General features: G+C 34.7%; 1 protein-coding gene across 8 annotated transcripts in view; it reads right to left on the minus strand.

The window, feature by feature from the left end:
• Window positions 1-26823, minus strand: part of LOC118271346 (uncharacterized) — a 147763-nt gene that overhangs the window by 20096 nt on the left and 100844 nt on the right. For 2 of the 8 annotated variants that reach the window (XM_050695804.1, XM_050695806.1), the window contains exons 1-3: window positions 25587-25847; window positions 11901-12151; window positions 10735-10851 (exon numbers count right to left, since the gene is read on the minus strand). In XM_050695804.1, the coding sequence (XP_050551761.1) occupies window positions 10735-10851; window positions 11901-11963 (180 nt within the window). In that variant the 5' untranslated portion in view covers window positions 11964-12151; window positions 25587-25847. Of the gene's footprint in view, window positions 1-6797; window positions 7093-10734; window positions 10852-11900; window positions 12152-19732; window positions 19785-25586; window positions 25848-26823 lie in introns of those variants that run through there. The other 6 variants (XM_035587403.2, XM_035587405.2, XM_050695805.1 and 3 more) reach the window with 5 other exon arrangements.

Consider the following 26823-nt stretch of genomic DNA (forward strand, 5'->3'; position numbering starts at 1 on the left):
TATACCAAATTTCATCAAAATCCGTTCTGTAGTTTCAGCCTGATTGACGGATAAACATCCAAACAAACAAACTTTTACATTTATAATATTAGTGTGATAATTGACTTAATACGTCAATGCATAGATACGCCTAATTATACAAATGAAAACTTAACTTAAGGCTTAACTATAAAACCAGAAAAGTTGAGATACACTCAGACCTCAAAACTGTTAGTGCATACAGAATTAAATTTTAGTCTAGCCTTCAAATAGACTACCTACACAATAGCTTCGTGACCTACCTCTTTGAATATAAATATGAGTAATATGACTATGATTATATATGTTCGCTTTATATTGTAATCATAAAATCACCATGACAAAAAAAAACCTATACCCATTCGTAGTTTCTGTCAAATAAATAACCAAAATATATTCTTACTCGTTCTTTTCTATAGTGTAGATCACTTTGGAACGCGAAAATAGCTTCACTAGGGGACTGACTGATCCAAACTTAAAAAAGTCTATTTAAAATAAATTATTTAGATTTTGACTTTGAATACAAAAAGCCCCATTTAACTGGAACGCGAATAACGCATCAGTGTCATAACATAATATTTTGAAGGAATTTACCATATTTTTTAACATAATTTATCGACAGGATGCGTAGGAGTCGGTTTTGTTGTATTACGGATCTACGCGTGACAAAACAATGCAAGTGGGTCAATGACTCTGATATTTCGTTGTTATAACATTATAATATATTATTGTAATTAAAATAATTACTTGTTAATAGGTAGAAAATTGAATAATGGGAACATTATTGTGATGTTCTGTTTTGAACTCTGCATAAGGCATAACATGGACTGGGGATTAGGGACTTTTGAAAAGTCAAATTATATTATCCACCTGTCTGTCCGTTAGTGAAGCTTGGTGGTCGTTCCAAAATGTAGCTTCGAATGGAAAAAACGAGCGAAAAACTCCAACGTTATACTCTTTTCAACTGGATCTAGATAGGTTTTGAGGATTTTCTTTAGCATTTAGATATGTAGGTACATTTTGAAGTCTGACTATGAATTTATGAAAAATCATCACCAATCTCAAGGCTTTTATTAAGACTGCCAGTACAAAAAACTACCAGGCAATCATGATTGTGACGAAGTGACTAATGAGGTAGAAAACGGTCGGAGTTTTTTACAAATTAGGTACAGGACGTAGTACCTACAATATTACGATACACTTTCGATTCTAGAACAATAACAGCTAATCGTTCAACCTATTAAACGTTAACCAAACAATTTAGTCCAAAAAAAAACCTACAACATAATCCATGTTATAAAATACGTAACAAGCGTTTTTCAGCCAATCAGAGAGCTCACACATAACGATAGTATCACGCACGCTACAGAAGGAACAAGCTGATTAGCAACGCTGCTTGCTTCGTGAACGGACTGGCATTGGCTGAACGCAAGGCCCACTTGTGTAACATTGGCTTTATTTGGGTTCCCTTGTGTTATCTGTGGATGTATTAGGCTGAATGTAGAGTTTCCTTTGCCAGGTGTTGTTTTGACAGCTGTCAGATAGATGTATTTTTTTGGTAAAAAAGGAGGTAGAAAATGGAATTGACATAACTGAAATATGTGCTATCCTAGTACATATTACATATACATATATGTATACTACGTAATATACACTTACATTTTTAAGTACATTTGGTTTGATAGTAGCTATTTTGACGTGTTTTCAGAACTTGATTGTCGAGATATCTAAGAACTTTTGCATTTGTAACAATAAATATCATGGTAAGTAATAATTATTAACAAACACGACAGTTTCTATCAATATTTCATAGTATTTTTACAATATTTCATACGGAACCTCCATTCAAATTAAGCGTGCTTTATTCTAATTAATGCTAGCAACACTCAAACTAAATCGTTTAAGACAATGGCGGCAATTAGTCTCATTTGTTTCGAAATTTAATTCGCTTTAGTAAATAAAGGCGGGGTCAGGGTTATTTGACAGATTTCTTTTATTTGAATTTATTTAATTACTGCGAGTTTATAATCGGATTTAGATTAAGACATGGATATTGTTTGTGACTGTTTTTTGGAGATGGCAATGGAGGATAAATAACATGACCTCAATAGCTTTAAAAAAAATGGGAACCGTCTTCAATTTTCTTTCAATTTTTCTTCAAGTAATACCTTTTCTTAAAACTTTTAAATATTATGCTCAAAACCACATCAAAATCAGTTCAGCCAAACGCGAGATAATCGTGCACAAACGTACTTAACATACAGGTTAAAAATCTTTACGTAGAATGGTTAATGTATTATCATTAGTCATTAGACATGATATTTTTCTAAAGAGTACTGAATAAACTTCATAGCCAGTCCTTATATGTATGTAGTGACAAAACAAAAGCTAAAAAGAGTCGAAACAACAATTCCACGCGATGTTTTTGCAACAACATGGGAAGAAACTAGCAACACATACTGTGTGCTGTGTAGCCAGGAGTAAAAACAATAAGTATTGAATGAAACTCACAGTTTCTGTTCATAGCGGTGAAACGCGAAATGAAGCATAAACCTCGATTATATGCTAAAACTCAGTTTTGTTGTAAGTAAACGTGATTAGTTTCATTGGTGAAAATGACCCTTAGATATTAATGTAAAGTCATGTTTTACTAAAGCTTCGTTTAGACTACAACATAATTAATAATACTTAATTTAGCGACTTATATTAAAGAAGGGCCAAATTAAAAGTACCCTTAACCGACGAGTATGCATGAAAATACTGATAATGAGGCGAAAGAGGTATGTAAGAATCGTAGCAATTGGCGTTCCATTGTCTCTGCCTACCCCATGGAAGACAGGCGTGAGGTTATGTATGTATGTATGTTAGAGACACACAGAGAAATTTTAAATTCAATACTTTTTATGATCTAATTCTTTACAACAATAACATTGATAATATTTATCATAACTCATAAATAAACTTGTGTGCAATTGTGCATTATAATATGACAGAATAAGTACATATTTTTTAATCATTTTGACATATTTAGTTGCCGGGGCTTCCCAGAAAATAATCCGAAGATACTTGTGTTGGGAATAAACCTCGTTCTTCCTCATTGTACAATGTGTGTCGCTATGCCAATTAATAAAATAAATCAATATTATTCTGAGCATTTTAATCCGAAGAAATCATTGAGGAGATCTAATGACTGCACGGCTGGCACAGTGGCTGGGCAACTGGCTGCCGTGCAACGTGTAGCGGGTTCGATTCCCGCACGGCTAGTCTTTGTATGAATCACAAATTGTTGTTTCGGGTCTTGAACTTATATGTTTTAAACGCACCTACGACACAGGAGAAAATCCTAGTGTGGGGCAAAGTTTTTTTTTAATCCGAAAAAGTCACTTGATGAGATCTAAGTTCCCTAGTTGATGTTTGTTGGTTAACACACCGACAGTATCATGCATCACAGTCTAAACTAAGCTTAAGGAGCTGGTATTGTGTTGGGTTCGATGTAAAACCTGATGTCTCACGTTTTTGTACCGGCGCGGCGTACGACTCGTACGCCGTTATTCATGGGTGAAGTGTCAAGTTTAACTGTTTGTGTTTCATTAATAAACTGGTAACGCGGTTTTCATTGATGGTGGAACTTCGTAGAGTGTTGCTTTCTTCTTTATATGAATTTGTGCTTTGAAATGTAGGTATTAACATCTCTAGAGTGATTGATGAACAATTTTGTTTTAATAATAACCTAAAGCATTTTTTGACAATATTTGGGATAGCAAACTAGTCTTCTATTACAAAAATAGATATAATCATTATAATTTATAACAACAACTCTTTTCGTAAGTAACAAAAACGCTTCATAAATATTATAAATGCGAAAGTTTGTATGTTTGTTTGTTTGTTACTTCTTCACGCAAAAATCGAGATGAAAACTTACAACAGAGATAGACTATGGTCTGGAATAACACGCAGGCTACTTTTTATCCCACGGGAACGCAGGCCAAGCCGAAGGCAGTAGCTATACTATGATATAACGTTTTAATAAAACATATTAAGTATCAACTATCCCGGTTATTAGCCTTTAACTACTAAGGAATGACAACTTTCTCTTCGAATGGTACCCGTAGAAAATGTGGACTTATCCGGGATGTGACATATTAACAGGTGGGATGAAGAAATAACACAGCCGTCCTATTACCTACGTAACTCAATAAGGGACTAGTTGATATGAAATAAGGACTGGATTGTCGGATTAATTTGTGAAAGCGTGTGATATTAGTTTTCGAGGACAAAATGGATTCATCTAATTTTATATAGGCTCACCATCTTATATATTATATGGGACTTACAACACAAATTGTGAAAAGTGGGTGTACATTGTACAGTGACATTACGTGCCGTAATGTGCACCTCTGCCTACCCCTTCCTTGATAAAAGGCGTGACGACCATTTTATATTTACTTATTACTATTATATGTAAAGCAGAAGAGTTTGTTTGATGCGCTAATCTTCGGAACTACTGGTCTAAATTTAATCATTATTTTTATGTAGGATAGTCCATTTATCGAGAAAGGTTATAGGCTATAAAACATCATTCTACAATAACAGGAGCCGAGCAGAGAGGGTGAAATCACGTTAAAGTAACTTGTAATTAAGAAATGAATTTCACGCGAAAAAATTGTGTTTATTTTAGGTTTTAAGGATTGGTAAAGAATGTATTGGATTATCTAATAATCTGAAAACTTTCCTCAAGACACAAAAAATGTATGATAAATATATTAATTAGTGATGGTATTAAAACCGGTTTTAATCAAGATTTTCATTACCCTACTTCATATATCACCGTTTTATATGAAGCGCTAGACTACATGGCCTAGTTATGAACTATTCATAAAAACAATCGACAATAAAACACACAATTTATTCACTTGGATTTTCTTGTATATTATAAAGAAGTCGTACAAGTAAGTATTTAGGAGACGTCCATTAAGGCTCAAATTCGTCTAACACGAGATTTTTAAACGTTTTACTATGAAAAAATTGTAATTTGTAATCTACTTATATTTTGTGTATTGAAATCATATCATTTTACTGCCTGTGTCTACCCACTGCTAGTTAAGAAGTCTGTGCCACAAGTACTAAAGGACTTAGGCAGTTAGTTAAAAAATACACGTGATGTTGGGTGGGAATGTGGTTAATTTAAAACCTCATCCACATTAAATTGGATTGGGGAGAGGGAGAGGCTTAAAAAATTGAAAAAACCTAACGTGATTAATGGACTTAGTAAATACTTTTATGTATATGTAGACACATCTACATAAAAACCATTTCGTTTTTCTTAATCTCAGTTACTTTTTCAAACAACCTTTTACAGATAACAAAAAAAAAAAACAACTAAACAGCACAACATGCAAAGCATTGAAGCGTTTAAACATGTCGTTCGTTAAACCGTTTTTTAATGCCCGTTACATAACAGCTACAACTGAATCATGTCACAGAATTAATTAATGATATTCTATCTGTTTCACTGTAAATCACTTTTGCTCTAAGTAAGGAAACGCAATAGTAAGTTGCTAGTTGCTTTCTATTGTCTATGCGTTAATGTCATTTTGTTTTTTTGCATTGTCATTTTATAATATGTCGCATTTTTTTGTCTTAGATTTGTAGTTATGTAGTATTCTATGTTAAATATGTACGTTTCTTGAATATTTTTAATGTTATTGGGTTTATTTTAGTGAAATTATAACATAGGTTAGATATTTCAATATGTAAATGATATAAAACCAAATATTTTATTCAAAGCGGGCTAACAAATAGTGATTCGATAAAAAAATAATGAATTGAAGATTCCATTTTAAATTCGTATTCGAAAATGGAACTGTTAGAAAAATAGTGATGGAAAATAAATTAAAAGTTACTCGTTTTTATTCGATTTATAAAATGTTTTTTTTTATTCGATTAATTATTTTTTTTACTAAATTATCTATAAAGATATAATTATTATGTGAGTATGTACAAACGATGTAAGATTTATAAGAGCAGTAAAATACCTAAGAGAACAATATTTAATTATAATGGAACGAACTAAGTGATACCGTATACTGTAGTAAATCTTAAAAGTGTCATGTTTTTTGTGCGTCATATATTCTATTATGCGAATGACTGTCTGTTTGTTCACACTACAAGTTTTCCATTCTTTCCGAGGAGAAATTCATATACAGCGAATCATTGAGTATTTGCAACTAGAAACAATAAACATTTTATCGTGAATAAATAAATAAAATCGATCGAATGTTATTTTAAAACAGAATTGCTGACTTAGTGTGTGAATATCTCTCATATTTATTTGCATTTTTATGTGAATTAAAGATTAGGTATGTTTATATAAAGATTGTTTTTAAATCGATAGAATAATTGGTTCTAATTGTATGTTAGTTACAAGAAAATGCGTAATGAATCTTATGCTTTCCATTATCTACTACTTTTCTACGGATCTTTTTGCGATTTCTATTAACGTGTGAACTCACTTGTGTACTAACTTAGGTGTGTGAAATTGTATTACGTATGTGCATGTTCCTAATATTTTACTTAATTACGTAAAGTGTTATATTTTAAGTAATTAACACTGTCCGTTGTTGATTTAGAGCCTATTATTATTTCAATCATGTAACGCCGACAGTTATTATTTTTATAAACTAATTTAATAATTAGGTAATTTATTAATTCGTCATAAACCTCGAATCTCACAAAAATATACAAAAACATATTATTTTTCGCATTCCCAATAATCTTACCAATACGACAAATATAGTCAAAACCAAAAATAATAAAACAATTTAACACTACACTTAAAAATAAATAAACTTCACTAAAAATCACAGTCACTTAAAAAAAAAACTAACTGTTGACTAAACAACACTATTTATAAACAAACAAAAAAAAATAAACTTAAAAAAAAACTACAAATGTCAAAATCACAAATTGTCAAAAAATTGCCGCGTTAAAATGAAACGTCAAAATAAAATAATAAATTGATTCTATGTTTTATTTTTTTTATCGCGCGCGCAACGCTGTGTAAGGTCGCGGTGAGACTGGCGGGATTGTTATATTAGATAGTGGAAGCCTTAAATGGTAGTGTCGGTGTGACGTAGAGATTAGCAGAGCTTCGCATTCGAAGTACTTACTTGGTGATATTGATGGAACATGTGGGTGTAGCCTAGGCCTTATAGGCTCCGTGGATGATGTGTCTTTATTAATGAATAGATGGGTAAATGACCCTGATTGTTGTATAGATCAAGTTTGATGACTATCGAAAAAGTATTTTGATGTAGCTTATTTTATGTAGTGGCAAATCGCGGTTCGATTCTCTTCTCGAAACGAACTCTATTCTATGTGATCCACGCACAGATTCTGGTTCTGGGCCTGGGCGTCATGTGTATATTTGTAAACGCACACACGACACAGGAGAAAATCCTAGAGTGGGGCAACGTTTTTTAAAAAGATACAGATAAAGTTATAATAATTATGTAGAATTTTCCTAGCGGAATCTTCTCCAACCACCATACAATTCCCATGGAACACCAAAGGAAGTGTCCAAGCCCCATAGCGCAGTGACTCATTGAGTAAGCCATACAACTCGATACTCATACAATATTTAATACGAGTGACGGTCAGGGTTGCTGCTGACGTCACCCACATGTCAAAGTACTATTGATTTACTTATCCTATTAAGTATTAGGTATTAGAGTGTCGCTTGAAAGTATTATGTTCGTTACTTCATTATTTTTCCATGGGTATAATGTTGCTTAAGTTATGGTAAAGTATGTAGGGTAACCAATGTTTGGCTTGTAACGGTAAAACGGGGTGAATAGACACAATAATAGAGTGAATATGTTACAATATTTTCCTAACATTTATTTACACCTCTTCCATATCTATTCACCACTCGAATTATATTCAGCCCGTTTTACGGTATGTTAAAGGTTCATGAAATAAGGATCAACTCAAGTGCCATATATTAGGTATACACTAGATGATAAGTTTTTACTAAGGCATATTTTCGTGGACGACTGATCTGATAACATAATTTAATATGATGATTACAATGACCAAGCTCAAGGTTTATCGATGAACCATCTTTAGCTCATATAACACAGCATAATTCTCCGTACGAGTTGACATAAAAATAATCTTCAACATTATCTCACTTTCCAAAAACAAGTACACAAGTCGGTACACAAAAAACCAGTACTGTAACAGACAATTCAACCACAAATTCTTTGGCAGTTTTCTCAAATGTCAAAAGTGCAACCATTGAAATGTCACACGAGGTCTTTAAAAAGTAAATGAAGCATCGTCTATGGTCCCGTTGCAACGGTACTAGACAATGGGAGGCTATAAAAGTAGCCGTAACAGCCGTATGTCACAGGCACCTAGTGCTAGGTAGTGCTAGGTCTTATACTCATGCGTGCGAAATTACTGTTACCTTCTATGAAAATTACTGAGTCAGTATCAGTTATTGAATATTCAGTTTTTATGTGATTTGTGTCTTTTAAATTGCTTCTATATAAATTGTACGTTGTTTTATTAAGTTACAATGATAAATGTGTATTTGTTGTGTTTGTCGAGTTTTCAGAAGAAAATTAATTTTCTTACCAAGGCCAGGAGCAAAAATAAAAAATAAACATTGGGAAAGTCTGGAACTAGTTTCGCTGCTTGGTACTGCATGCGAATCTCTATTCACTTAATTTCTAAGTTTACAGAAAAAAAAATATATACTTACTTAGCCAAAACTATAAACTATAGCAGATGATTACCCTGTTTCTGCTTCTGCATAATACATTTTTTACAATCATAATAAAATTATACCTTTTTCATGGACACAGGAGGTCTGATAGATTTGACAAGGTAGGTATTATTCAGACTATAATTTTTTCTATATACAAAATACTCTCTAAACAATCCATAAGAAGACAACACGATGGGGGTGACATGACATACTTTATTACTCCGTTATCCGACCAGCCTAGGTATATTGGCAGCTGTATTTAGGTAGTAAAATAAAAAAATAACATGAGAGTGCTTTCCAACTGAAATTGTGAATGATAATACATTTTCACTTTTTACTTAGTTCCGTAGTCATGCGGGTTGGCAGCTGACTCTCATTTCAAGATTCACATTTCCTGTTTCTAATTATTTTGACTTCAACACTATCTACGAAACAGCCAATAATTGTTACGTGCTGCATTGATGACTAGATTTGTTTCTCCGATTTCTTTCATATTGTATATTGTTTAGGTCAAAATATCATTTCACATTTCAAAAGTGCCTAATTTAGGATTCATTTAAATAAATGCTCTGACTTTGACTTTGATATTAATTGTCACGGTAATTAGAAACGTCAAACCTCATCAAATACAAACAGCTCAATCTACCTTACCCCTATAAGGCTACCGCGTGAATAAAGGCAATAACACATTTAATCCATAAATCGTGTGTGTATCATAAACTGCGGTTGATTGAGTGTTGCAGAATGAGCGCGGGCGCAGACGCAACGGTGAAAGTGGTGTCGAGGTCGATATTGTATTCGTTACATTTTCCTGGGTATTGGAGGGCAGGGCATTGCAGGTGCAATGGTCCATTGGGACCTGAATCCTTTGGGGAATCAGGGACCTGATTCCGGCCTTGTTCCGTCGTTGGAAAGTAAATAGAATACTGACGAAACATGGTGAAGTATTATATTAGTTTAGGTAATGTTTCTAGGTCTATGTTTAACAGTAGACGTCTCGTGTCGAAAATATCTTTTGAGGAATCTTCCGTATATTACAATAGACGTGAGCTTAATTTCTATGGCAGTTCTACGAAATTAGGTACACCAAAAATTACGTTTCGTAAGATATTTTTATCAGAATGTTTGGAATTTTCCTTAGCAGACTTCTAAAACTGGACATTAGGATTGGTAAACCAATATTAACGTCCAGCCTCATAAGCTCTTGAATAAGTCTCCTGCTGTAGACACAGCCAGTAATTTTCCACCGAATGCAGTAATATTATACTGTAGTAATAAAATAATTACCATATATGTGTGTATTCTAGACTGCAAGGCATTTTCACTCGACCGAATAATTTATTGTGCAGTCTCATACACAATTCTACCAATAAATCTTACTAGTTATCATTTATTCATTAATTATTATTAGTCATAATCCATTTTACGTAAAAGATTATTATGCAAACGTGCCAATCATAATCCTATTATATTGTATTATTAGTTACAGCAATGTCCTTCAGAGATTATTGGCTTATTTATATTGTATGTCGGAATATTTGAAATCAGTCGTGTGGAACTAGAAGCCATAATATGAATTTTATTATGTTTAATAAGGATTTTATGACAAAACTAGGATTACTATTTTTGGCTACCGGTGTTTATTGTTAACAGTTGCGACATCTGTATTTTAACTCTGAAACTATTGAGTTTACAATTCATTGTAGTGCTCAAGTTGTTTTACTAGATGTCGCTAGGTGTTCACCTCATCGCTAGGTTTGCTAATTAAGATTTATCATGTAAACGTTTGGCTAGTATTTTACATTATAAAATCTAATATTAGGTACAGTGTTCCTAATTTGTTTAAATTAAAATCTTAATCACGTGGCGTTTTACAAAAGTACCACTATTAACCAATAGATGGCGTTGTACTAAACTTAATGCTTGAAAAAGAATAACCTTACCTTTTCAACCTTGTCTGTAGGAGGTGATGCCGGTGGGCTTTGCGGTAGACCCAGGTCCTCATCATCGTCGCTCCCGTCACCGCGCCCTCGCCGCCTCACTGCCGCCACTAGCTCCGCCTATCGACAAAAAGAGGAACTTTATTTTATGAAATAATAAAATGCAAACAATTCAATAATTAAGTATCAGCGTTCTAGTGCAAATTCTGCCATGTTTTTGACCCACATAACTTGATAATTGGGAGCGGACAGTCATTGAGATAACAGCTTCCTTTGCATATCGGTACGGCTGTACCAAACTGGGTGTTTCAGTGGGACAAAACGTGGACAATGTGTAATTCTAAATCATTATTTACTCGTGTTCCAAATTTCATCTCGATCCGTTTTATATTATGAGTAAGACGACTGTTAATATTCTCTGATAAGTATAATTATGTTAATTGATTGTCTTTCGATTAGAACTGTTAATTCTTTTGGAATTTGTAAAAATCAAGATCAAGCTTTTCCCGTACCTACACCAAAACTGGGATTCCGCTAAATAAGTAATTGTGTTAAATCAAAACAACAGAGTACCTATAGTGGTTAATTGTAAATGATTTTAAGGAAGTTTGTGTCATTTTCCTGTTACTATGTTCATGTTACCGAAGTATAATTATGTTTATTTTCCTATCCAGTACAGGTAGTTTTTCAGTACATTTTCATATCACATGAGTATTTGTCAAACTAACATTGCGAGAGCTACACTAACAATATAATACATGTTTAGTTTTTATTCCGCTTGTATTTTTAGCATGCGGTGTGCAGTACTACCCTCCCGCCCGCAATTAAAATGCTCATGCAGCAGAGGTGCAACACAAAAACGCACACACGACACGCAGCAAAACATTCGACGTATGTTTCGCTCCTCCACGGAGCATCTTCAGGAGTTACTTCGAATTCGACGCCAAAATCTATCATCTAGGAAATCATCTAATACCTTCTCCCGCCTTGGGCGAGGAGAGAGGGAGTGTCAGAATCTTACTGACCCCGTTCCTACTGCTGCTTTTCGAGCCAGCGCCCCGGTAATTCCACTAGGTAGTCCGCAGCTCTGAATATCCCCTTAGACTGAACCACGATTATAGGTACCTACTAAAATATGATTAGTAGCATAAATGTAAATATGAACAAACCCATAGTCGTGCTATTTTCCCATCTGTGATCCAAGTGAACTTTTTTTTCCATCCGTGACTCATACCCACTGGGAACTGATAACACTTTGGCACTTTATCACTAACTTCGCATTGCACACCACTTTACAATTAACAAACGATAAAGGTTTCACATTGGCACAATCACCGTTTCCTTAGTCTCCAGAAAAAAAACCACTATTTATTTTTGTTAAGTTGGCAGTTCTTATTTTTGACACTTGAAATTCGGACAACTGTTTGAAAAAAAGAATTTTATTGTTAAGCTTTCTTCGTTTGATTTCCTTTTTTTTTAATTATAAATATTTTTAAATATAATTAAAATGTAACGCTACGTTTGCTCATAAAGGCTGTCGTTCAACTAATTGTAGTGTATTTTAAAATAAATATGAAACAACAAAGCGTTAGTCATTCCACATTTAGCTGTAATACAACAATACTGACAGATAAAAGAGGGAAGTCAAATAATAATTAGTTTTACACATATTTTACCGGGAACCCATTAGTTTCTATACCTTATTTAGTTTACTAATGTACATGATAACTCAAATAGTTTGGTTATTAGCTTTAGCACTTATCTGTAAAGTTTACATACTACTGTTTTTGTGGTAAACTTTGGCAATAGAAGGAATTTGAAATACATTTTCCCAATTCAAATGAAATATTTGCAAATATGGGTATTATGTGTAAATTACATTTAGTTGTTAGCAGAAAAGTACAGCTCTGACCATATTACATCTTGAGGTACACAAATTAATGAATTCACTAGATAAATAACCAGGTCTAGTAGTATGCCAGTAAAAATGTGGATAAGTAAATGATAACACTATTTTAACTATACGTAATTTCCTGAAGAATAATGTAGAAGCTACACATGAACTTAATAAAAGAGCTAATAAAAAGCACTCAGGCGAACTATTTATTAAACAAATACTATATTAATTTAGCCTGACATGTACCAGGAAACCATAACAAAATAGGAGATATGATTCACCTCTACACGACCTCTGGTTCTGACTTAAATATAACCTGCCAATGGACTGATTCATTACGTTTTCATTACTCAGAACTGAGTCAATCGTGAGAAGTGTATACCTATATAATAGGTTAAAAGTAAATAGCAATTCGAATATTCTATGAAAACAAAATCTAAACTTCCTCTGGTAGTCTGTTGCCAGACTATAAGCCTCGGCAGTTATGTAATTCATACTTTTTTGAGGGGAAGGGGAATCATTCAATTGCTTCTTTCTCCCGAGTCAGACTATGGGCCTCGTTAGTCATGTAATTTATACTTTTTTTGAGGGGGAGAGGGAATCATCCACTACTGCTCTTGAGCTGGAGCCTCGGCAACCCGTTAGGTCTTTCGCGACTCCGTATCGGGCATCGCCCTACTGGGCCCAATCTGTGGTGGTCTGATGGCTCAGAGGCGCGTGCGGAACGAGACGCGCCGTACCGGCGCTGGTCGTGGTCAGGCGACATAATACCCTTGCTATTATTGCAGACGAGCGAGCAGTTGGTGGTCACAGTTTAAAATCACTGGTACCCAGTCTATCTATATCAAATATATAGTCGACTCTTAAATACACCCACGGGAAGAATAGGGATGCACACAAGTGTTACCTAACCGCTAATGGCATAAGTATGTTCTGTACCTATTTTTTAAGCACTAAACGAACCGTCATGTACCAGGTCAACAGGACATGTAAAGACATTGCATAAATCTCGTTCGTAACCGTCTTGTTTTGTAATGTTGGTAACAATGGGCGGCTTGCTATCAAACTCTCATTGTTTGAAGCGCACATTTGAATTAAATAAATGTTACGTTCCTTTTTCAATTTGTCTGTCATGATTCTGAAGTTGTATGTGTTCATCAGAATTAGTTAGGAATGCTATATCTACTGATATAGTTACGGTGTAGTTACATGGTATTACGAGTTCTAACCGCTTACTAAGACCCTTTTCAATTCTAATTTACCATTTCCAAGAAAATATACAATTTTCCTTCTAAATATGCCACTATACGGATACAAAACGCAAATATGTGGAATTGTTGAATGACTAAGAAAAATATGTGTGTACGAACTCAATTCCTATATGTAGAAATGATTGCCAGACCACAAAAGCCACTGTCGCGGTTCTACCTAACTTGTAGCCTGTCAACAGTCCATCATTGTGCTTCTGCTGGACTATGGACTATATTATTGCCTAGATAGGTCATCTAGACAATAAAAGAGGGGGTTCACCACAACATCTATGCTTAAAAAGCAGGTTGGAAGTCGCAGCCTAAAAGGAGGAGGTTTATCAGCAAACGCTACTGCCTGGTCTCTATTTAAATTGTAGTCGTTTAGTCAAGTCTTACTATACCCGCGGGGAGAGTACCAATCCAATCGAAGCTACACTTTGGAACGAGCACCTAGCTTTACTGACAGACAAACTAACGGACAATTCAATTTGACGTTTCAAAAGTGCCTAATTGAGGATTAATTGAAATAAATGCTTTGACTTTGACTTTGAAAATTAGATTTGGTGACAAATGTAATCTAATTGTCACTAGATGTCTAATCTTAACAGAAAGCCTGAGATGGTACCCAGTAGGACCGATCTCCAACCGGGACCTGCCATCAACCTTGTAGCTTACCGGGACTCCGGTAAACTGGAAAGCAGGGGTATGTTTTATAAGTAAGAAATGACAGTATCGCCTCAACTAAGACGAAATAAGTTATTTGATGACTTCCCCTCAAAAAAACCCACACAATACCAATAGCATCGCATATCCACTTGTAGCCTGTCATCAACGGGATGGTAATGACACATATGACGTGTAACAGTATAATGGTCGGGTATCGGGTTATGAGATGGACAGTAAGTCTGATGGACTGACCACAACCACACACCAGCCTTGCTGATTAAGTGGGGCATGCAACTGTTACTGGGAGAGACGTTTAGGGTTTAACTTGTAGATAATTCATTGGTTTTTATGTGTCGACACGCCTTTTATCCCCGAAGAGGTAGGCAGAGGTGCACATTACGGCACGTAATGCCGCTATACAATGTACCCACTTTTCACCATTTGTGTTATAAGTCCCATGTAATAGGAGGTGAGCCTATTGCCCTATACTTAGCACAATGCTGGACTCCGTGCTACTACTGAATTTTTTTTCGAGAACCCGAAAAAAGCCCAGTAATACTTTGCCCGATCCGGGAATCAAACCCGAAACCCCTTGTCCGGCAGTCGCACTTTATGTAACTTACATGATAAAACAAGATCAGAGCTACTGTAGTCAAATATCAAGAATAAATAAATATGTTTATAATGAAGCTAGTTTTTGTCAGTTCGTCCCGTGCAGTAGAGGTCGTGCAATTGCGCTGAAGTTCTTATAGAGGAGATATCTTTATTATATTTTGTCTAATTTATTGTGGCTTTAAAAGTATTTTTAAAAACGTTGCCCCACTCTAGGATTTTCTCCTGGGTCGTCTCCTGGTTCAACATACAAGTTCATATACATATGACATCCAGACCCGAAACAACAATTTGTGGAACATACAAAGTTGCTTCGTGCGGGAATCAAACCAGCTATACACCGCACCAACCGTGCAGTCGAGGTGCAATTAGCTACATACAACTTCTTCTAAATAAAATACTGATTAGTAAAAACAATACAATCTAAAAGCACCAGGAAACCATAACAAACAAAGAAATAAAATAAATCGATAAAGAATGCAACAAGAAATAACATTTTACCAAAGGAATTCAGACAATTTGACCAGTCTGCTTCCCACCCGCCTATACAAGTTTTAATTAATTCTTCTTATCTACTAGGAGACCATAATGTAATGGTAATTAGATACTGACGTAAGCCACACTTTGTTATTTAATAGATATTTAACAAAGGAAATGAATTGGATTTAGCAGAGAAGAATCAATTTTAGAATAGTAAAAATTATAAAGAGAATTGTGGTAATGGTGTTTAAGACGCCCGCTTCTCATGCACGAGAGTGCGGGTTCGAAACCTACCAACGACAAGTACTAATGTGACTTTTGCCAAGTTATATGTACTTTCTAAGATTATTAAAATTTAAACACCACTGACAAACCGTAAAGAAAAACATCGCGAGAAAACCTGGGCTAATAATTTCAAATTTTAAGCTTGAAATCGCCAACCCTCATTGAGCAAGCGTGGTGAGGTGATTACAGCTCAAATCTTCTCAATGTGAGAAGACGCCTTTGGTCAGCCGTAGCTACTTATAGGCTGTTGATGTGTGATATGTGAATTTATATTTTATGAAGAGAATTTTAGATTTATGTGAATTTGAATGTTTCCTCAATGAAAATTAGTCGTGAGTCATATAATATTTGAAACAATTCATTCAATATTATTTAGGTGCTTGTAAAATGTAATTTATGGCTACAAAATCACTGTTTATTACCTACAAATACCAAAATTGTAAGTTTAACAATAACAATTATTCATATATTAATTTGTACCTGCTTACTGTGGGTTTTTACATAATGAAAAATAAACAAACAAGTAATCCGAATTACCGAAATGACTTGTACCTAAAGAATTAAACTCAAAGCATCCTTACTTACAGTTTTTTTAAACCAATTAAAATCCACTTTTCGAATGACGAAACAAGTTGGCCATAAAATTGTAGGTATTGTTAAAACGTTATGTTAACAAACAATTAAACGTGAAGCTTACAAAATCCGGGGTCTCGTCGAACCCGCGATAAACATAAGTATATTAAATAACACGCGCCAGTTCGCAGGTCGCATCCTCTTGTTGTGTGGTACAAGCGATGAGATTATAGCGAGGAAAGAAATATAGAAGAGATCAGTTAGAGAGAAATTCAATTTGACCCAAGTATGGAACGGTTAATTAATAGTTTTACATGGAATCTTGTCATCCAATATTGACGTGGTGGAGTCACGCTCCACACAAAAGCACCGTTAAACAACGCCTGTAGCTATTTGTCACGAAGAAGTTTGCTATCTTAATTCTTACCCTTGGCAATTGGCAAGGGTAAGAATTAAGCGAACCAATTGGTCGGCTTGAAAAAAATATATACCTGGGTTTTTAACTAACATCCCTAAACATTTTTATGTAAAGGCCAACGCATCGTTAATTTCATTAAAGTGTAGGAGAGCCATGATTCGACACCAATGCGGCTCGATGGGAGTGATACCACGGCCTCACAGAAAACCGACGTGAAACAATTCTTGCGTTGTGTGATTGAGGTTACCAAAGGCCCCCCTTCCCAATCCCCGATTCCCCAGCAACCCTTAAATTCCTAACCCCCAAAAGGCCGGCAACGCACTTGTAACGCGTCTGGTGTTTTGGGTGTCCATAAAAATATCATTATTTCGATTTGCTTTAAACTCATCTCTTGCACCACACGATCACAAAAGCGAGTGGAATTTCACTTTCGCGAGATAAAACAATAACACAATAGTAAGCCGAGTACATGTGTTATGAAGGACAATGCTCTACTTAGGTAGGTATTGTCTTAACAATTTAAGCATTTCCTACATTGTGTATACCACGTAGATCTTAGTAAATTAGGCTAGACTATACATAATACCTAGATTAATTTTAGACTAGACCTTTCATTTTAGAGTGTTTTCATGAGAATATATTACTAAGCAACTCGTTTAAACTTGGTAAGTTTGTTTTTTTTTTATAATTCCTAGAATTGTGACTTAGCAACAACCGTCAATTACTTGAAGTGGTTTACATAAGTATGCAAAAGCGTATATTAGAATAAACAATAACTAAAAACAAACAACGTACTAACTCATGTAAATATATTGAAATAAGCTCTACTAATTTCGAGTCACAGAGGGAGCAGCGTGAATCAGGAGCAGCGTGTGCAGACACTCAGTATTTACGTAATTAAACCGCTGTTTTCAATTAATTTAGTATGTCTCACAAAAGTTATAATATAAACTCATGTTTATATGATGATGATTGGATAAAGGATCAGTGAGGCATATTATAAGCTACCACAAGGCAAGAGCTACATCGAGGTTACTTTTATACTTGACTTGAGATGATCAAGATATTCTCTCGAGGTGAGCGAGTGGCTTCGATATTTATTAACAACGTGTTCTCAATTTGCGTGAGTAAGGACAAAAAATACAGATTTTTGGCTTAGACACTATTATTAGTTTGTACATTGGGCAATAGCCCGTAGTTTGCCGGGAGCGCAGATCTATGCGAGACACAATGAGTTTTCTATAATGTCTCATATACCAGGATAGTTGTGTGTTGTGTTTCGTTGTGTGAGTGATTTTTACCGGAAGCCCGATTACCTACCTTCCCAATCTTCCCAATCCCCGATTCCCCAACAACCCTTAAATTTCTAACCCCCCAAAAGGACGGCAATGCACTTTGTAACGCTTCTGATGTTTCAGGTGTTCACGGGCGGTGGTGGTTGCTTACCACCAGGTGATCCGTGCGCTCGTTTACTGGTTTGTTCCATAAAAAAGCATACAAACGTAAGGCACGGCTTTTCGTTATACCACATAAAAGCATACAAGCATAACTTACGGCCCTTTGTCAAATCGCTTAGAAAACAATATGGAAAATAAAGTAAAGGAATTCAAATTTGTTTAAGAAGAAAAAACGACGAAGTATTCAAGCCATCTAATAGTTACCTCTTATTAACGGTTGGATGGCTTAGCCAATCATGAATACCTAATAATAATCCAGTCAATAAAATTAGTTTAAAACGACGTTGTACATAAATGTAGGCATGTATAATTGTATACATCTAATAAACAAGTACAGGAAAATAATAATGACATCATCCATTGCAATCGTATTAAATTAAAATAACCACTATACTACCTTCCAGTCCCACATCGTATCGTTATGCAAAAATACAAACAAACTTACTTATAAAGTTAATTATACATAGCTCTATATGTTGGTGGAAATCGTATTTAAATCCATTTAGCAGTTTTGAAGTTTAAAATGTTTATAAAGTGAAACACACACGCATCGAGATTTTTAATGTTTTAAAACATTGACTTGACTTGCAGTCAAGTCAATCACACAGACAATTTTATTTGTCATAATTGTGTGTTTGGTTAAGGAAAAAGATAAAGTTGAATTTAAAACCTACATCTTTTTTTGAGACATTTGAAATGAGATGTTGGATTAGTTTGATAGATACAGAACTGATTAAGGAAGAAGCATAATATTTTTTTTAATGCAGAAGTCAAATATTTTCTTTGATTAGACATTCACCGGGGTATGCAACGTCACGCCTTTTATTCCCGAAGGGGTAGGCAGAGGTGCACATAATGTCGCTATACCATGTACACCCACTTTTCACCATTTGTTTTATAAGTCACATGTAATATGGGGTGAGCTTATTGCCATATACCGGTCACATTTCCAGACTCCGTGCTACTACTGAGAAGTCCCATGTAATGGGGTGAACGAGGTACTAAATCAATATTATGTCAAAATATAATTAGAAACCATTTAGTAAATACTAATCAGTACCTAATTCTCCGGATGAAGCTACCGTTACAGATGCAGTCGGTAAATTACTATTATTGTTATATAATAAATAAACTCTTTACATAACGTGACGTCAAGAATTTTTCCCAGTGTACTTAGGCAGATAATTGTTTAAAATTGGTTATAGTAATATTATAACCTACATTGTTAATGATTAGGAAAGGACATAGGAAAAAATATTAACTGAAGTTTGAAAATGAAATATTTAACGCACATTTTATAAATACGAGAGTACATTATCAAAATATTGTGTTCTTAAAAATAAATAAACAAAAGAGTATTCACCAAAAAGACTTTTGTCGCCAACAGCCAAGCCATGTTCCAAATAGTCCGAATCGCTTCAGAAATCCGCGCCATTTTTATTTATTACGTCACACCGAACTTCTCAAATTCCAAATACAAATTTGAATTTTTTGTACAAATCAATTATTTTTATTTGAGTGACTAGAACAATGCAGTTTGTAGTTTGATCTCATTCCTCAGTTACGGAATAAAACTAAATGTTATGAGAAAACAAAAGGAATTTACATAAACGAGCAACATAGTGAAAATATCATTTGAATAGAATACACAGCCGAGCGAACAAAAACGTAATTACTTCATCGTTACATTCTCTGTGATTTAACATAATCACAGATGCCACTCATATTTTGAATACTTTTGATGCAAAAATGTGTCTTTTCGTACCTTTTTTAATAGAGAAGAGACCTAAAAATCCCTTCAACCCTCTAGATTTCTTGTGGTTACATTAATTTAAGCACAAATTCCAGGATAGGACACTAATTAAAAAAAGACAAAATCTCAAAAACAAAATTACCAATGTAAAATTCACTTTCCGTAACGTAACATAAGGAATGAGAACAAACTCCAAATTTGAAAATCCGCGCGAAAACTTTTGACAGCTTATTTTTTTTTATTAGAGTGACGAATTAGGCACAGTGTTGCACGGCGGAAAGAATCAAAACCACTGGAAGTAATTGTGAGACGTATAGTTTACTCTGTGAAGAGAATTTTGGAAAGTAGAGGCATCGAGCGAAACGGTACTGAGCATTGAAATTAATGTATCGTCGCCTACGCCGCGTGCACAGTGGCGAATTGCCGTGAAATAGTGGTATTTTTGCCGTAATGTGATTTGTGTTTTTTCTCAGAAACAATTAGATATTGTATCTGGTGATTTAGCGATCAATGAATTCCTTTCGAACTGCAAATCTTTCAGTTAAGCCGATGTGTTGATTGATTGTAAATATTATTTTTATTGCATTTCTTTTATACGAGTATAGTTCTAGTGGGTCGAGATTTAGTGTATAACTATGCGGGGTCCCAAGTGGTCGTAAATGGGAACTGTTATGTATAATAAACATTTTATGATGTAGTGCATGCATAGTGCTTATGTTTTACCGTTATAACTCTAATGGGTCTTAAAATAGATTTATAATTCCTCGATACTTCCTCCATCAAGGACTTTTCGCATATTAATAGCGATTTATTTACAAGTTATTGGAGTTATAAGTATTTGAGAATCCATTATTGAATATAAGGCCAGATTTTATAGTATAAATCATAATCTGATAACTGACGACATAGAAAAAAAACCGTAGTGGGACCATATTTAAAAATAATCTCCAATCATTTATTAATTTAGGCCAAACACGAGAGCACGGCTATTTTGTTACACATTTTAACAATATACAATTTAATTACACTAATCAGCCTCCATCCGCCAATGTGCCCCACACCTAACGTGGTCAAGAAACGTTAAATTAGTATATACGAGTAGATGAATCATTTTGTAGAAGATTAGCAATGCGTGGCGATGCTTACGTCCGATTCTCGTTACTATCAGACAGCCTGCTATTTTCTGCTTGTGATACACGAATTATAAAATGACAGGTGAAAAAATAATGTTAGTGTTGAATTTTCGCGATTAGTAGATGGCGCTGGTGATGCGTAAAGTCCTGAATTTTTGTGTGATCATTATCTTACTTGATTAATTGCTTGATATTAACAACCACTTTGGTCAGACTTTAATTATCAATCATTATCATTAATATCTTATTCAATGCTAGCGCCTCTACCGAAGTCATCAAGTTTTAACATACATAGATATCATTAAACAAAAAGGTTCAAGTCATATCTACTCACAAGGTTAAGAGAAGAAAGAAAACTAATTCCAATATCATAAAGCCAAGTTTTATATGTATGACGGAACTTCGGAAGGTTATTACAAAACTTCTATTGAGCTAACTATTCCATAACTGCTATGAAATGAAAACTATCGCCCTACTTCTACACGTTTGACTATAAAAGGGTTCAAATTATGATAACGAGAATAGTTTAAGTTTCTTTTGTTTTACATATGGACGATGATAGCAAATATTTACATAGTTAATAGTTATGAGTAATAGAGGGTGTGTTTATCGCCAAATACGTTGCTATTGAAAAATTGGCACATCATTCCAAATACCGTATTTCTGGGATCGCTGTCATAGCAGCGGTAAGTCTGCTCTTTGAAGAGGGGCTTGAGAGATGCATCCTCACCCGCCTGATGCAGGTGCTCAGCGGACATGGGAGCTTCTTCGAAAGGTATCCTGTTTCTGATGTACCTTGTTTCTGGAGGAACCGCCCATAGGATACGGTGGATGGGGCAGGGCTGACGCCCGATCTGGAGCTGGAGACAACCTAGGGCCTTAACCGGGGCTCTGTTTAAAGCAGGAGTAGGAACGGGGTGGTTTTTAGTCAGTAAAAGTCTGACACTCCCTCTCGCCTCACCTAAGGTGGGAGAAGTCATTAATTGATTTCCTCGGTAGCCTCGCTTGAAACCAAATATGGTCAAAAAGGCTGTCTAGAGAGGCATTAAAATAATATCTACTATATTAAAACGGCAGTGTTGTGTAGATAGGATACGTATCCATAAACGTATGCTAAAAAACTTTATTAGCATATTTTATATGTCTACGTCTAGTGTAGATAAGAATAAGTTTTAGATTTTTTATGTATATAGTTAAATACATAACAGATCTTTACATAACCAGTTACTATAACTTATTTGCTTTGTGACATTTTTAAGAAATTCCTTTTGTGATTAAATAATATTGCCGATTTGTAGGAATGTGACTTTTGACTCATTACTTAGGTAGTAAATGCTTGTCAGATAAGAGATTCGGTTAAATTTGATAGTTTAGTAAAGTATTATTTTGATTTTGGTGTGTTTGGCAAAAATATGAAGTATGACAGTTCTTGGTTCAGCCTGTCGTGTGCCGGAAAGCAGATATACGCGAGACACAATGCTGCTGTATTTTCTATTGTTCTCTTATATACACAACGAATTTATTAACCACTTACGATATATTGCCAAAAATATTACCTTCCAAACATAGCTTCTAAACAAATTACGTTTTAAACGCTAGTCCAAATAAATAACATATATCTACGTATAATATTACACCTTTTATTTACCGAAAACATTCACTTTTCACCAGTTATGTTAAGTCCAATATTAAAAAGAACAAACGAAATTATGCTCAACAAACCAGCATAATATGCTAAAATTCACAATATTATACTATCTAAATTCTAAAGAATAAAATAAAACGTAGTCCATTATCGCCCACTGGCTACCCCGCCCACGGAGTGAGGCGTTACATTAAATGAGTCAACTGCATAACTTGCTAACTTAAACAGACTTGTCAAACTTTTATCATATAGATGGCAGCACAACAACGTATTCAGAAACATCACAATATCCAGAAACAATTTAATGGATATCTCATTTTATTGCAGTTATGGTATAGCATTACGTGACGTTAATTTTATTTAAATAGATGTTCAACATTGGTTTTTTTATGGGGGAAAAGTCATCCAATGACTTCTAATGCCTTAGGCGAGGCGAGAGGGAGTGTCAGACTCTGACTGAGTTAAAACCACCCCGTTCCTACGCCTGCTTTTCAAGCTTGAGCCCCGGTAACCAACTAGGTACTCCGCAGGTCCGGATCAGGCATCAGGCCTACTGGGCCCCATCTGTGGTAGTCTGATGGGTTCAACTTTGGTGCCTGATGATTAGCGACTATCAAGTATTTTGGATTTAACAAATTGTCAGTAAGTAGTACATAGTTAGGATTACGAGTAACAACTAAAAAACACATTACTCACGTAAATAGTCTTAGAATAGCTCTACTAGTTTCGATGCACAGAGGGACTCTTCAATATGAGCAGCCAAATTGGTTTCAAGTCTGGGTGTAACGCGTAATTGTATGTTTTTTTTTATCCACGTCACAGGAGAAGATCCTAGTGTGGTGCAACGTTATCTAAAAAATCAAATCAATCAAAGAATTTTGTCAGTTTATGTTGACTAGTTGGTCTGTGTGTATTTGGCCTGTGCAGTTGGTAGATTATTCCTATCTAATGTAAATATTTTAATATGTAGAATTGAAGGTTACTGCAAAAGTCGTACATACCAGAGTATACAGTCATAACCATACTCGTATAAATATTGTGCATTACGCGTTTTCGTAGAATTGTTGAGTAAATGTGAATATGTAGATTTTTATAATGCAGTTATAAAATAACACAACGGCACCACGTCTATGATATTCAACAAAGAAGTACAGTCAAGAAGTGTTTGTTTTTTTGTTTGCATTAGATAATCCGTTCTGAAGTAAGCTCCGAAACGAATGAACTGATTTGAAATATCATTTTTAAAATTAAATTATAACTTTCGTGAGACATATATACTAAATTAATTATTATGTTATCGGTATACTAACGTAACTGTTTGACGAGGAGCTCGACTAGTTTCAAGCCCTGCCAGAGGCTCATATTCATGAGCAGTAGGTATTCTGCGACACACGATGCAGCGACAGTCGCGCAGCTACTACACAATTTAAAGTTTACTTTTAACTTCGATATTTATACAAGATCATGACTTATTTGAGAAAATCTCATATACCTACCACATACGGGATAATTCAAAGCCGGAAAATATAATTAAAAAAAGTTGCATTTATTTTGCACATTGGCAGAAATCGCGTGTGTTATTGCCGCGTGTATTGCAACAGAAATGATTGGTGATGCATTATTAATGCACTCCTCCAGTGCAAGATTTGATAATAATCATATAATTGCCATTTTTGTACAATTTTCTTCATAAAGTTGTATCATAGTCAATGTTATTCTTTGATTAAGTGTTTTTATTAAGTAATTTGTATGGGTATAAAACAATATTTCTCATTTTTAATAGGAATATTACATGTGCGTGCAATTTCTTCTACTTAAAAACGATAATTAACTATATATTTTTGATTCATGTTATAATCTTCCACAGTTTTCAATTTAATTCTCAAAAAACGAAAAGTAGCACGAAAGGCGTTTGCTAATTGATATCCAAAATCAATCATATTTACTTACATTGATAACTGACATAAAATACTTGGAATAAGATAAAAGGTTTACTTCGGTAACAAAAAGGTACATATTATACTAAATAGTAAACAATTCTGTTAATATAAAGTTTTTAAACTGATATGATCACTAACATTATCATTAGAACTTGAGGCGGGATATTTATCATGCTTATTACATGATAGTCCTCTTAATAAATTTAGATTCTTTTTATAAAATCCCAATCAAACAATGTGCCAAACACCAAAACCTTGCACTTCAAACAAAAACAAAAACTATGACGTCATATTACACAAATTCGAAAACCAAACAAACTGACATCATTGGCTATATAGCCCATAAAACACTGGCACATAAGTAAACTTTATCGATCACTAGTGAAAATGAGTCAGAGTTAAGACCAAACCCAGTTTCCATATTTGTAAGGCAGACGCATTTACGTCGGTTAATTAGCTTAAAATTAGCACTATTTTAAACCTGGCTGTCAAGGGTGGCGATACCAGGCCAGACGGGTGACGTCATTGTACATATTGTTGTTTTTTTTCGCAAGCAATTGGCACGAGCTTTGATGGTGAGTGAACTGAAGAATGAAAAAGTATTTTCAAATATAGATAGTGTTAAATTGTTGACTATATTCAGATGTTTGATAAAAAAATGTAGGTTTAAGTGTCTATTTGAACTTAGGAGTCAAATAAAAATGCAGATTCTTAGCTTAACCTAGCCAAACCGTTTCAACAATAACCTTGTTCGAAAGCTTTATAAAGTGTAGGTCAATGTCATGCCAAACACATAACAGATGAGTATTCAAATAAGATCTCACAAAAACAATAACGAATCACGAAGAAAACTTAACAAAACACTGTTTTTAATCACATTTGCAACACTATCACATCACAATTTCGTCTTTTAAGTCACGTAAGTATTTGAATAAAATGTTTTAGGTGGTATTATTTAGTGCGACGGGTTTAGTCGCGTGCTTGGCACAGACTGGGTGATTCATCCCATACATTCGATGGAGGAAAAAAAACAAGTTGTATTAGGTCCGCAACACACGCGCGGCACACACAGTTGAGACTGTGTTCGAGAGAGCATAACGGAGCAACGGAACACGATCTTGTATAGGATTTCGCGTTACTACATCTTGCTGATGCTGACGTTATTTGCAGAAGGTTTGGTTTGTTAAAAAAATTGTGTTTAAATTGTAGCTTAAAATGGTGTTTTTATAAATGGTTTTGTTAGTATCCTCCTTATATCCTAGTCGTCTCCGTGTTTATCTGTTAAACGAGCAGGCAGATCACCTTATGGTAAGCAATCGCCGCCACCCGTGGACACTTAAAACACTAAAGGCGTTATAAGTGCGTTACCGGATTTTTGGTTACCTCGCTTACACAACGCAAGCGTTGTTTCACGTCGATTTTCTGTGAGGCCGTGGTATAACTCCGGTCGAGCCGGCTCATTCGTGCCGAAGCTTGGCTCTTCCACACTTAATTTGCGATAAACTAAAAAACTACTCAACCAATTTTTTTAAACACATTTCGCCAATGAACAACGAACGTAAGCGTATCAGAATAATAGTAAAAATCAAGAGATCAAGATTCCTATCCTAAAAAAATATAGATAAAAATATCATAGATAAAAACCTAGCCAAAATATAGGCATCCTAATTTCGTCTTAGACTAGCCGGCCTAGCCTTCGCGGTCGGTGTCAGCAAGCTAATCGGATGACACGATCGTTCATTTCGTTGCCTAGCAACAAGATACGAGATCCATTAACCACAATCTGTGTTGATATTTAATCGTCTTCGATCGAAAATGGTGGCCATGACAAAACTGGATTGGAAGGTAAAAAGTTATATGAGATCGCTATCTATGAATGAGGAAGATAATCGCATAACTTCATTATAATAAATATTTGTTGCACACATAATCTGATTGAGACTTATTTTAAGAGTGATAAATATTATTAATACAATGTTGTAC

This window comes from Spodoptera frugiperda, chromosome 9 (assembly GCF_023101765.2).
Source record: "Spodoptera frugiperda isolate SF20-4 chromosome 9, AGI-APGP_CSIRO_Sfru_2.0, whole genome shotgun sequence".
NCBI lineage: Eukaryota > Metazoa > Arthropoda > Insecta > Lepidoptera > Noctuidae > Spodoptera > Spodoptera frugiperda.